The sequence below is a fragment of the Perissodus microlepis genome, chromosome 16 (genome assembly GCF_051167445.1).
Source record: "Perissodus microlepis isolate ML-2025 ecotype Zambia chromosome 16, ASM5116744v1, whole genome shotgun sequence".
Classification (NCBI taxonomy): Eukaryota; Metazoa; Chordata; class Actinopteri; order Cichliformes; family Cichlidae; genus Perissodus; species Perissodus microlepis.
The window spans coordinates 16598075-16611006 of NC_140476.1; the positions used below are offsets into that span (position 1 = coordinate 16598075).

The window sequence follows — 12932 nt, forward strand, 5'->3', positions numbered from 1 at the left end:
TTTTAGGCTCAGACTGGGGCTAGAGAAGCTGCACATTATTCATCCACTGCATTACATGGGCAAACAAATGAAACAATACAGAGGGAGCAGCCGACTACAATAACAGCAACACACAGCCGGTTCATAGCTGCAGCCCATTAAATGGCTGGTTTCTAAAGATTAGAAGCACATGTATGACTGGGATTAGTTGCCTTTGTCATTTTTCTGCACTGAGCTGCTTGTGGCAATGTGGTCAAAGCTGTCACCCACTGTTTAATAAATTACCTGCAAGACAGAACTCTATTTTTCTAACATTGTCTACTGGATATCCAGGGCAGTCAGCCAGTGTAATTAGTTATTATTTCAATAATCTCTTTTTGATGCTGAACTTTAACAATTGAATATATGTCCAACTCACAAAGCAAGTTTTTTTTTTTTAACATTCATATGGGAGTCATACAACAGCAGTGTTCCCTATGTCTGTTTCCTATTGTCAGGACAGGAGCGGCATCCACTGTAGGTAGGTAGATATTAACGTTTCACGTGTACAAACATATATGAATGTAACTGATGTAACTGGTAAATCGACTGGTTCTTTTAGTGCTTTTCTACTCTGAGCACTCAAAGCACTTATACACCATGCCTCATTCATTCATTGACACAGCACCTTTTTCTATGCTTAAGTGCTTCCCACCTATCATTCAGATAATGAATCTGAATGAATGTGAATGTGTATCACTCACAAACATTCACATGAAACAGAATTATCATATCAATGAGTTTTAATCCTTTCTCTCAAAGCAGTTGCATGCGCCACATGCCTACATAACAGAGTTATTTTCACATTTTCTACAAAACCTGATGAGATTTGTCTCATCTGCAGGTTGAGAGAGGGGGCTTTTCTGGGGAAAAACATGTTCCCTCTTTCTACGCAGCAGAAAACCCTCTGTGGCATATCCTCACTGGTCTGCGCAGCTTCATTATTCCACTAAGGAAGACTCAGAAGAGAAGAGACTGTCATATGGTGGGGTATGAAGAAGGGAAGGTTATATAATGGGGGGATTAATATTCCAGAAAATAGCGAGTCACCACCAGGAGAAGGAGATCAGCGAGATCAAGAACGAGATCTCTTCCACCCACGGATAAAAACCCTGCTGCCTCTGAACTTCCTCTGTACTCCCCGTCGCAAGTTTAATTGGCAGCAGCGTGATCGTGAGCTCCATATCTGGATTCTCCAAACATCAGCTTTTTACACGAGCCAGTGTGAAGACAAACCCCCCACGCAGACGCCGCACAGCTTTGATGCTTTTTATCTACACTACTCTGGCAGTAACAATGGCGTAACCAGAGCCTGGCAAAGATTAGTCTGCTCGAACTTTTGACACTGATCCTGGGTTAATTTAGTAGATGCGAGGATGATCTATGGTTTGTTTTCTTCCCGTGACAACTACGAGTAATATGTGCAATATGACAGTAAAAAGGAAGAGAGGTTGTGCTGCGTAGTCTAACAGTAGAAAAAGCAGAGGGAAAAGGCCCCGGTTCTGTAAAACTGAATGATTTGTTTTATCCTCGACTCCTTTCGCAACTCCTCTTCTGTCTGACTTTCATGAATTTAACTCCAGCAAGTCTCATCTCTTAACAGACCTGATCTCACCAGTAAGTCAGCCTTTTTTCTTCCTCCCACACAGCCGCCGCTGCTGGCAGTGGGAGGGGCAGTGAGGCTCTGTTGATGTCATTCAGAAACACATGCACACGCGCATCACTGTACTAGCAAGGACACAGTATTAGCTTGATCCTAATATTTGCTCTAGAAATGAAATGAGATTTTCTTTCTTACTTTTATTGAAATTTTTTGGTATTTAAAGAACCCAACGCATCAGTCCTTGCTAATTTCATTTGTGTGCGGCGAACAACGAAGAACACTGTCTTACTGAGACGTTTCAACCCGACTTACATCACAGCTTCATTCACGCACTCGACTACCTCTGAGCTTTCTCACACCCAGGAAGTGCACACTCACACTGCTATTCTCAAAAGAGCAGGATGCAACCTTGAAGTTGTTCCACAGCTTTCGATAAAAGAGAAAAAAAAAAGCGTTTCTTTTTCAGTGAGAAATCTGTTGCTGCATAGAAAGTTGAATAGCTGTTGGTGACAGTTTCATTGCTGGCGTCAGTGGAGGACAATAACGGGCGAAGGACGGTGACTACTGATGTCAGAGGCGGATGTGTGACAAGCGGCACACAATGAAGGCCAGAGAGCGGCGGATCTTCAAGCGTTACCTCGTACAGCGGAGAGCAGATTCCATCAATCCATTCTAGCTGAAGCCCTGGCAATTCATCCTTCCTGTTTCGGTCAAAAATGGCCTGAAAGACAAAAGACAGAATTTATTTACATCTATATCAGTGCTCACACTGGACAAACAACGGTTACAAGTTAGCATCATGGTCCCTAAAGTGCTGCCGTTCTTGCTTTTGTAAAAGAAAATTCTCATTCAGCTCTCAAGACAGCTTTATTTTCAGCTTTATAACTTTATTTTCCATTCCCCCTCATTCTCCTGCAGCCGGAATTTAAGAGCCTCCACCGAGGCTGTGCTTCAGAGATAGTTACTGGGATATGACTTAGAAGTTAATATTTAATTTCCAACACCCACACACAGAGCGGTAAAGGTTTGACACAAGCAGCAGACCTGAGGCTACTGAATTAGTTATTTCAGAGAGGAGGCAATGTGGCCTGGCTCGATTACTCAACAGCCATTAATTGTACGTGGAAAGCTGTCTGTTTTCCCCTTTTAAGGACTTCCAACATAATTCAAGCTCAAAAACCCCTCAGTCAAACAGACAGTGCTCTTTTGCTAATTAAAAAAAAAGGAAACATATTTTCTTGTAAAGTCCCGATACACCAAAATAGCCTGCGTTAATGAATAAAAAGGTCACATTTTGCTCTAAATGCAACCGGGGGCAGTTCTTTTCTTTTTCTTCTCTCTTTTTTCTGTTTTTAAGAATTACTGCAAGTCTGTCCACAGTTTTCTTTTTGGCACAGCAGCAAGGCAGTGGAGCAGTCAAGCTGACCATATGCTTTTCTCACACTATGGGACGCAAGCTCTCGTGTTTCCTAAACAGCCACTATGTGCAGCGACTGCAGCGAAAATCTATCTTCAGCATCATCAGCTCTTAGAGGTCAGCAGAGGGGAGCGAAAGTGCAAAAAAGCACAAAACCAGAGCTGGCTCGGTTTACTCACAGAGGGCGTGAGTTTCAGCTCCAGTCTTTCTCTGTCGCCCTGCTCAAAGAACTCGCTTGTCACCAGCTCAGCCACCTGAAGAGAGACAATTCAATAAGGTGCTAATTCAGTCAACTAAGTGATTAATCGCCAATTACGCCTCAAGTTATGTCTGTCAAAGAAAAGCAGCAGATTCCCACAATTTATATGCAGCGGCTAGTTAAACGTTTTTGCTTCAAAATGCTTTAAATGATGATTTGATTATGAATGCAGCGTAGCTTTCTGCTGCTCCACGTGAATGGATTTGAAATACATCCACACTAATGTCGCCTGTGTTACATATGAGCATGAGAGTTCGCACTGTTTTTGTCACCTTTCGTGATATTTCCCAGGGCTTAGTGACAGCACCGAGATCACATGCTGTCATCATCATGGATCTGCGAAGACATATTTATTTTAAGAAGCATTAATAATCCCAAAAAATGTAACATAAAACCAAATTCAATCAGGAAGACAAAGACATACACGATTACCTGCACATGTCTCTATGTGCCTTCACATTCCAATTGTACTCTCCATTGCTGACCAGCTCAAAGAACATGTTTCTATTCCTGAATGAAAACAAGAAATCCTCATATGTACATGTAAATTACATAAATTCCACAAGGGGGCGATGTTACCTAAAAGAAACCCATAGTAAGCTGTGAACAGCTAGAGGCTCTGTAGCTGTCAGTGTGCTTCACTGTCAGGGCTCTGTGGACATCTCACTAACAGTTTAATAAGCAGTGTTCTTTTAGTACATACTCAAAGTAAAGTGTGAGGTCTGTGGCCAGAATTGACTGTTTCAGCAGCTGCATGAGGTCGCTGTACTCTGTGGATGAGAGGTTGGAGAAGATATTGTGACCCTGTGGAGAGACACACAGAGACACCATAAAGAAAACATAAGCCACGTTTCTAAAAGCATACAAGTAGCCTGAAATGAATGATTACTGTCCCTGGACATTTTGGATAAGTACCATTCCTATGACCTGCTATATCATTTTTAAGAGAAGCACAAACCTGTCGTCAGATATACAAACTAAAGCAGCTGACGTGATAGCAGTGTGGGATATCTTTACAAATGTATTACCCAATCCTAGCATTTTCCGTCCACTTAAATGTTTTTACCACAATAACTATTAACATTTGATATTTAGTCCCAAAATTTCAACTTCAACTCATCTAGGCTTGCTCACATTTGGCCTTTAATAAAAGTTTGGGCTAAATTTAGTTACAATCTACTTGTTAAAATAAGCATTTGTCAACTAGAAAGGTGGCACAGAGATCAAGGAAAGTACTCTCAGTGTTTTTTGGAAGCGTTTTTGTTTTGTTTTGTTTTTTACAGTCAAAGTTCCAGTTGGTTCCCAGCCTCTTTTTTTTGTAATTTAAAGATTCTTTAAAAAAAAGAATTCCAGTAATAATGTATACTAATACTACTACTAATAATAATACTTTTACTAATAGGTACTAATTCATATGTGGGGAAGCATATACAGAGCATTTTGTGACCAGAGAGAGCTGATAAATTGAAACAAAGACCTTCAGTTCAGTTTAATTTTACTTATATAGCTCCAGATATTATAGAGATATCAAGTGTCACCTATGTCAGCACCACAAAGGGCTGATGGGAGATGGGTGTGCTTACTACACCTGGTATTCACCCCTGTTAGAACCATTAACACGCCTAAATATCTGACCAAATTGTGCAGTCCTATGAAGTCTTCACACATTTGACGTGTGAAAGAGTGATAAAAAGATCTTATTTGGACAATTAAGCCATAACCGTAGAACGCATAGTTAGAATATAAGCGATCACATTATATCCACTCTCCTCTAACGGATGGTTTGCAATTAGCAGAGGTTTTTAAATGCTGATCGTCACCATTTTCCCTTTCGCAACCTGAGCACTGAACTCTAAAAACTGTGCCAACATGCTTGTAATTCCTTTCATCAGCTCATGGGTTCCTATGAAATATTGAACTGCATAACATCAGTAACACAAAGGACATCTCTCATTCTGTCACAACTGGAGCAGATGAAGGAAGGAGGCGACTGAAATAGAATGACTAGCGGGAACTGAGAGATACAAAGGAAGCGAGTGACGTTTAAAAGTTTACAATTTTATTAATGGTTTGCGCGGGCTGGCGGATTGAATTTGAGCTCTAGCTTCGACTTGAATTAGCCCCGCTGTTCATTTATATGCTAATGAACTAAGGATAACAGTAGTTCAACCCCAGTATCAACACACACCATTATGATATTCCAAGCAAACATTTGTCAGCTTCCTGTGTTGTCAGCACCACGATAATGAAGCCTGTGGAAACTACCGCTAAGCTTCGCCTCAGCTGCTCCCTCAAAACGCCTTCAATTACAACTTCACGGAATCCAGTCACCTGGTAAAATGTCTCTCTCAACCAATTACCACCGAATCAATCATCTCTGTAATTACATTGATTTGAGGGCAGCCTGAGCTATTTGTTTATTCGTTCACATGTAGCAGACAATCCACACCACTTGTCTGCCTCCAAGCACTGTGAGTACAAACTACCCCCCTCCCCCCCAAACACACACACACACACACACTGTTTTCTTTTATGAAAAATTTAGCATTTATTCATTTGGGATGCCAGAGAGTTGAAGAGCCACATTAGGTGCACAGGAGTTTGACAGCAGTGAAACACATGACTTCTGCGCAGTCATGGTAAAACGTAGATACTAGTCGCGTTACTTTAAGAGCATCCATCCTGAAGTCTCTGCTGGTTGGCTGACACCCTTACAGAGCCAACAATTTTAGGCAAGCTTTCTTCTCGTTTCTATCCGGTCGTTAAGTCTGACGTCACTAGCCGTGTCTGGGCCTAAACTCCGCTGCAGGTCCATATATCAAACGATCACTATGGCATTAATGAGAGTTGAAAAACTGTCTAAAGTCTTTCATCTTTAATAAAATGATCAGCGTTCTGCTCTACCAGGTGTAACAATTGAGTTTAACATCCAGTCGTCCATGAAAACGGAATTTATGACATTTAACGGAGTTAGAAGTTAGCAGGAAGTTAGCTCGCTAGCTTCTATCTAAATACAATATAGCATGTCCTGACTGCGGGGTTTTGGAAACAAATTAAAACGTACAGCTCTGTTATCACTTCCAACATAAATGAAGACAGAAAACTAAACAGCAGTGACGTTTGTAGGGTTACTGAAGTTTGGCTAGCTGGTATATGATGTGCTACGTGACCGCTACCGACACAGCTATGTTAGCATAATATAAACAAGCTAACTTTTTTTCCACTCGATAAAAGTTAACGTGAGTGTTCTCGGTGGTCAGGAACAAATGTAATCGCATGGCAGGATGCTGTAAAAGGACCAAACTTCAGCCAGGAGAACAACTGAGATGGTACTTTTCTGCATTTCCCAGCACCTCTGTCTTTTACAGATGGCTATAGATGCTCACTGTTGGACCTCTGCACTGACTTCCTCCTTATGTGCAGAAAATCTGGATTTGGATTCATCACTCCATAAAATCTATTACCACTGATTTTTCAGTCTAGTTCTTGTGTAATTTGTTATACATCAGTCTTTTCTCCCTCTTTCCCATTTAAGAAGAATCACTTCTTGACAAAAACCCTTCCACTGAGACCATTTCTGATGAGGCTCCAGTGAACAGTAGATGGATCATCTGGCGGGCCAGTTTCCTCAAATATATTAGGGACACACCATACTGAGATACCACACCATACTGAGATTGGACAACATTTAAGCTGATAGCACTTCTAAAATACAATTTATTAATACCATTTTATCTGTGGCATTTTTTCATAGATTTAATTGAGTAAACAAAGGATTTATTTTTGCGTCAGATACTAGTAACAAAGTGCTTAAACGATTTAAAATTCATTCTTTGCTAATCTGTCCATTATCGGTCAACACAACACTGGTTCATCCCTTGTGTGAGATGATTTTTTAATGCTTAATCATTCATAGATCAGTGTTAAGTGGCTTAAAAAAAAAACAAAAACATTCCTCTAAAAATATTCAGGTACAAGAACTGAACTGAAAATGAGTGAAAAAGCAGCCAATGTCCAAAGAAAAACATGCCTGGAGAGCTACTGCTCAAGACCACTTTAAAAAAATAAATGCCTCTACTTGGAAGTAAAATATAAAGAAATGAGGGGTGGCACAAGAATTTTACACAGTAGTGTATTTACCAAAAAAAAAAGGTCATATCAGTCCTTTAAGGTCATAACTTTAACCTTCTATCACTCACTGTTCAACCTTCAGGATTAATAGGCATTGACATCTACTTCAGCAGGGAAACCATGAGTGTTACTAAAATTATTGCATTTAATTTTAGGACCTGGTGGTTCCAGGTTCCTGGTACTGTGCATGCTGCTGGCAGCTGGCATCGGTAATGAAATTAGTTTGACCATGTAAAATATCAGTGCAGTGAAAAAGGTCTGCAGTGCAGATATTAACAGACTTTCAATATAATGAAAAGTAGCACAAATGTGAACATGCAATGCACTGAAATACAAGAGTGCTGCAAAAAATGTCTTTGTGAAGAGATTCTGAATGTCGGGTCTTTCTGAATGCTTTCTGTTTTGTCTGATTTTTTTTTTGTTTTTTTTGTTTTTGTTTTATGTTTTTTTGGCTTGTTTAAGTAAAACACATAAACTTTCAAAATATGGAGTCTCCAAGAGGTTAGGGTATCGAGGGCACAATAACTTGGTTGTAAAAGGTGTTTGAAATCAGAACTACAACATGCAGAGGTAGGCATTAGCAAACCGTTTATGGTAACTGCATTGCAGCAGATATAAGAACATAGCCCACCTCACTCTGCAGGATCATGACAGCATGGTTGAAGTGGTGGTGCTCCAGTGTAGCAGAGGTCCCATAAAGCAGAGCGAGAGCTGAGCCCGTCCTGCCAAACACACCCACACACACATGCGCACGCATATTGGGATCAAAAACGAGGGATAACATAATCAGGATTCAACACATGCAGAGAAACTGATTGAGTCTGATATGATTTCCTCACCAACCTGTCACCACGTGTCGCAGTACAGAAAACAGCTTGAGAGTCATATCCTAAACTACAGCAAAAGCGGAGAGGTTTCACACTGAATAAGATCGTCGTTTAATTTAGCTTCTAAAAAGAATACTCAAGAGAAGTGACATTGCCACAAACGACGCATGCGAGCTGGATTTAAAATGCAAAATATCCCACATTTTAGCGCCGTCTTTAAATGTTATTTATTACCCATGGTAAAAATCAGCATTTCTTATAATGAGGGTTTTATAAATGTGAATTAGTCTGGATTAATAGGTTGAGGTGTACATGCAATTGCAGCAGATCTGTTGGCTGCTCATCCATGATGTGTGTCCTGTTCCACCACATCCCAAAAGTGTTGTTGGATTGAGATCTGGTGACTATAAGGGCCATTTAAGCACAATGAACTCACTGCTCTGTTCAAGAAACCAGTTTGAGATGATGTGACGAGAAGATGGGTACAGTGTGGTCATAAAGGGATGAGCATGGTTAACAACAATGCTCAGGTAGGCTGCAGACTTTAAACAATGCCAAAGTCAGCCCAAAAAATATAATTAAGGAAGCAGTACACCACCAGGAGTTTGAACTGCTGCAAGGCAGGTTGAATCCACATTGTCATGTTGTCTGGCCAGCCTCCTCATCAACAAGACATTTTAACCCTACTGCTCACTTAAGCGTTTCTCTTTTTCAGATCATTATATCACTTTTCTTTCCCATTCTGATGCTCACTTTGACCTTGAGCAGATTGCCTTGTCTACATTGTCTAAATGTACTGGGTTGCTGCCAAGTGATGACATTTGCATTGTCAAGCAGCTGAACAGGTGTTGGGCTGCTAAAACCAACACTACTGTGCCCAGCTTGAAAACACTGGGTGCATTCTGAAAGTTAAAATACAATAAAGGAACCCTTAAACTGTTGAGCAGCTGAAATCCTACATGAAACAAGAATAGCGAAAGAAATCTAACTTTCGAAGCTACAATCTCCTCAGCTGCTGTACATTTACCGTGTTATTGAAATAAAAACTGCAACAACGCTGTGATAAATGCCCATTCTTTATATAAACATGTTGCCAGAACAACATTTCTCATATCATTTTCTGATATATTTTCGACCGTGTTCCAACATTTTTGAAAATCAGCTTGCACTATAACAATCTTGATGGAAGCAGAAAATATTTATATTCAGTAATTTATTAGCTTTTTTTTAATGCACCCAGAGTCAGCAATGTTTACAGTTTCTTCGTTAAGGAGACTCTTATATAAGCCTTAAACAACTTCCGACTTGACTCTTGCTGATCTGAGCTGCACTACTGCAGACTGCTGGAGATGGGAACACACAGCAGTGTGTAGATTGCAGTATGTTCGTATGTGTATGTGTGTGTGTGTGTGTGTGTGTGTGTGTGTTTCCTTACTTTGCTTGAAAAGCGTTGTTGGTGCCCCTGTGGTCCAAGTCATGGCACACACATCCGACAATAAGGGCTAAGATCTCCACGTCTGTCAGAGTCTCCTGGAAACCTGCTGTCTGATTGGCACAGAGAACAGGAGGCAAATAAGAAATCACACACACACACAGAGACACACACACACATTCCATGTGCTCCAGAGCTGCATCTATTACGCTATAATTTTATGAAGCTGTAAGCAGTACATTGAATAAAATGGAAAAAAAAACAAAACACTAAAACAGCAGCATCATCCAAAACTATATCCCTCTAAAAATGAGGGGACTGCAGTAACACAGCCAAACAGTGAGATTTATGGCTTGGATGAATGGATTCTGGAGGCCATGTGCTGAGTGAGTCACTATAGGTCATTGTGGGGATAGCGGCAAAGATAGCAAGGCCCTCAGCCTACTCATTAAAGCACATGGGAGAAGAGCTGAGGGGTCCACAGGAGCTTACACACTGCTATTTCTTTCCCCTCTGCCAATAATCAATTCAGATGGGATGCCACACATTAATGCTGCACTTGATTAAGTGAACTACACTGTGGTGTTTTATACGAGTTTGTGTGCATGTCTGTATGCATGTGTAATTGTGTGAGAGTGTGCGTTACCCCAAGGACCTGATAAATTAAAAGGCCTGCTGGAAAAGCAGAAGTAATTCTCTTGGGGTCTCAATTCAAGCAAACACAGAACTGGCTGTTTGTACAGTTAATAATATAGTGAGTCATCATTTAAATCTCTGTGAGTTCAACGTAGATCAAACTGAAATGTAGTATTACATAAAATAATAAGATTTTAACAATCTTAACATTGATCATAGGGTCATTCATCAGCTGCCTAGTTGCAAGCTGGCTAGTTATTTCCATTCATATTCATGCCAGTGTGCAGCAAAGCTATTGCAACCTTATCTTTTAATGTCTCTCATTTATATGCTACGTTAACTTGATTTTCTGTACATCCAGCAACATCCAGGTCCATCATTTAAATATACTTACTATCCTATCATATGTCAATCACCGGTATCCTGCGCTCCTATTGGTAGTCACTTGGATCGTTTTCCTCAAAGTTTAAAAAAGTTTAACTCAGAATCCACCCCTTTCACATCGGCAGTGATTTTTCATCCATGGTTGGCTAAAGGCACTAAATGCCACTGACTTTCTATGACCTCTGGTCGCCATGATGATGGTGGTGATAAAAAACTGTCCAACTTTGCTGCAGACATGTTCACAGCTTGGTCTGAAAAATCTTTAATTTCTTCACTAATGTAAACTGCAGAGAGGGAATTTTTTTTCACCAATTTTAATTGCATTAAAGTTTAAAGTTGTGAATTACTGGGTTTCTTTGCCAACACCGGCACCTGTAGCCAGCAGCTTTCTTGGAAACTGCTTTGAGGCTTTTTAGTGTGCTTCTAGACCTAGAATTTATGGTGTTGGTACCTTTTGCAGCATTTCCAAGAATATAATGGGGAAAAATAAAGTATCTTGCTATATGGTTAACTCTATTCACTGATTGTGCAAGACATTTGTGCACCAGATTTGGGAAGTGAAGTTCATTGGAAATGACAGCGACTTCACGTGACATCAGATGAAATAACCACTGGTTCAATTCAATCCTTTTATTGTGCCTACTGGGAAGCTCGGTTTACAGACAAACTGTCAAAAATTATCCACCAAAAAGAAGGATAAGAAAAATGGTACAAAAAAACTCAATTTGGTCCAACGAAGTGGACGCAATCAGACTTAAACTTTAAGCTGCGGGACTGAATCATGTGACAACAAAGAAAGGGTACAAAAGGGTGGTAGCAGGTTACCTAGGCAACCAGAGCAACTCAAATGTCCACTAGCAGTCAACCATCAGCACCAAAGTGACAAGTGGCAAAATCACTTTCCCCTTTAGCACTAATCAGCAAAACAAACGAAACTGGCATTAGCTGATAAGTTAGCACTCACAGTCTTGTCTTGAGATAAGTCAATTTTGACACCAAGAAAACAGGATAGTACAATTTTTTCAGCTTCCCACGTAGAGTCTATGCTATACTATGCTAACACCACAGAAACCAAAGAATTCTCACACTCCTCCAACATGATTTTGCTTGGTACTAGCTAGCTACACACTGTGGCACTACCTGAGCAGTGACTGTCCTCTCTTTTTTGCATACTGATGGTTGTCAAAATCATTAAGGTACAATATCACTACCTACCACTTTGGAGTGTCAGCCATTATCATATCTGCGCTGGTTTTTGCTGGTGTTAATAATATTAAATGTAGCAAAAAAGCAGCGTGGTTTTTGCTGCAGCGCTTTTTGAAATTCTTCATTCTGTATTTTTTCGTGGCCCAAATAAAATTCCATCACGGATACAAACTTTGGTACGTTGCGTACAGGTGATGTATGTTGAACATCATAGGTGAAAAAAACGCAAATGTAGAATGTAACATCATATTTGGAGGTGGATTGTCAAATAAAGACTATTTATAGGAAATTTTAAAAAAATGACATCTGTAAAAATGGGGTTTTTTGTCTTCTAAATTTATTGTCATGGTCAGCTGTGCTACTGACAGTCAAGGATTAGAGGAGGACCCAAATGCAGATGTGCAGAGGCAGACTGCATTAACTGAAAGTGAGCTGTTTAATGACTGTTTATATTCAAACAAAAAACCAAAACATAAGGTCCAGAAGAGGAAATTGAAAACTATAAAACTACAGGAACATAAAAGCTTGAATAAGCAATAAGACAAGAGGAACAAACACTCAAACTAAGGACAAAAGGAGACAGCGATTATATGTACACAGAAGTGCAATCGGGGAAGTGGAGACAGCTGGAGAGAGTGAGAAAGCTGAAGTCAATCATAGAGAAGAAGACGAGGAAAGTAAAGCTAAAAGCAAAATGGAACGAACAACTAACTCTAAGATAGCGAAAATGGAAAACAGATATATGAACTCATTATGGGATACTTGACACAAGAGGAAAGACTAATGAAGGAAGAATGAAACTCTAAAGCAACTAAAAACAAGACTAAATACACTAAGATTACATGAAGTAAATTAAAACAAAAACATGAATCAAATAGATTATTTAAATAAACAAAAAACAAAACCTCAAGAATACCCGGTTAAACAACACAGGACCATGACACATATATACATATATGTATATATAATAATCATTGTATGTCTGATGATGCCTGTTCAGATTGACCCGTTAAGAAGGA

General features: G+C 39.9%; 1 protein-coding gene across 1 annotated transcript in view; it reads right to left on the reverse strand.

Annotated features, from left to right (window-relative positions):
• The window catches only part of pde11a (phosphodiesterase 11a), a 46052-nt gene that overhangs the window by 4800 nt on the left and 28320 nt on the right, over positions 1 to 12932 (reverse strand). Inside the window, exons 13-19 of the mRNA XM_084907586.1 lie at positions 9691 to 9800; positions 8060 to 8150; positions 4001 to 4101; positions 3730 to 3807; positions 3570 to 3633; positions 3218 to 3292; positions 2259 to 2342 (exon numbers count right to left, since the gene is read on the reverse strand). Of these exons, the coding sequence (XP_084763712.1) occupies positions 2259 to 2342; positions 3218 to 3292; positions 3570 to 3633; positions 3730 to 3807; positions 4001 to 4101; positions 8060 to 8150; positions 9691 to 9800 (603 nt within the window). The remainder of the gene's footprint in view (positions 1 to 2258; positions 2343 to 3217; positions 3293 to 3569; positions 3634 to 3729; positions 3808 to 4000; positions 4102 to 8059; positions 8151 to 9690; positions 9801 to 12932) is intronic.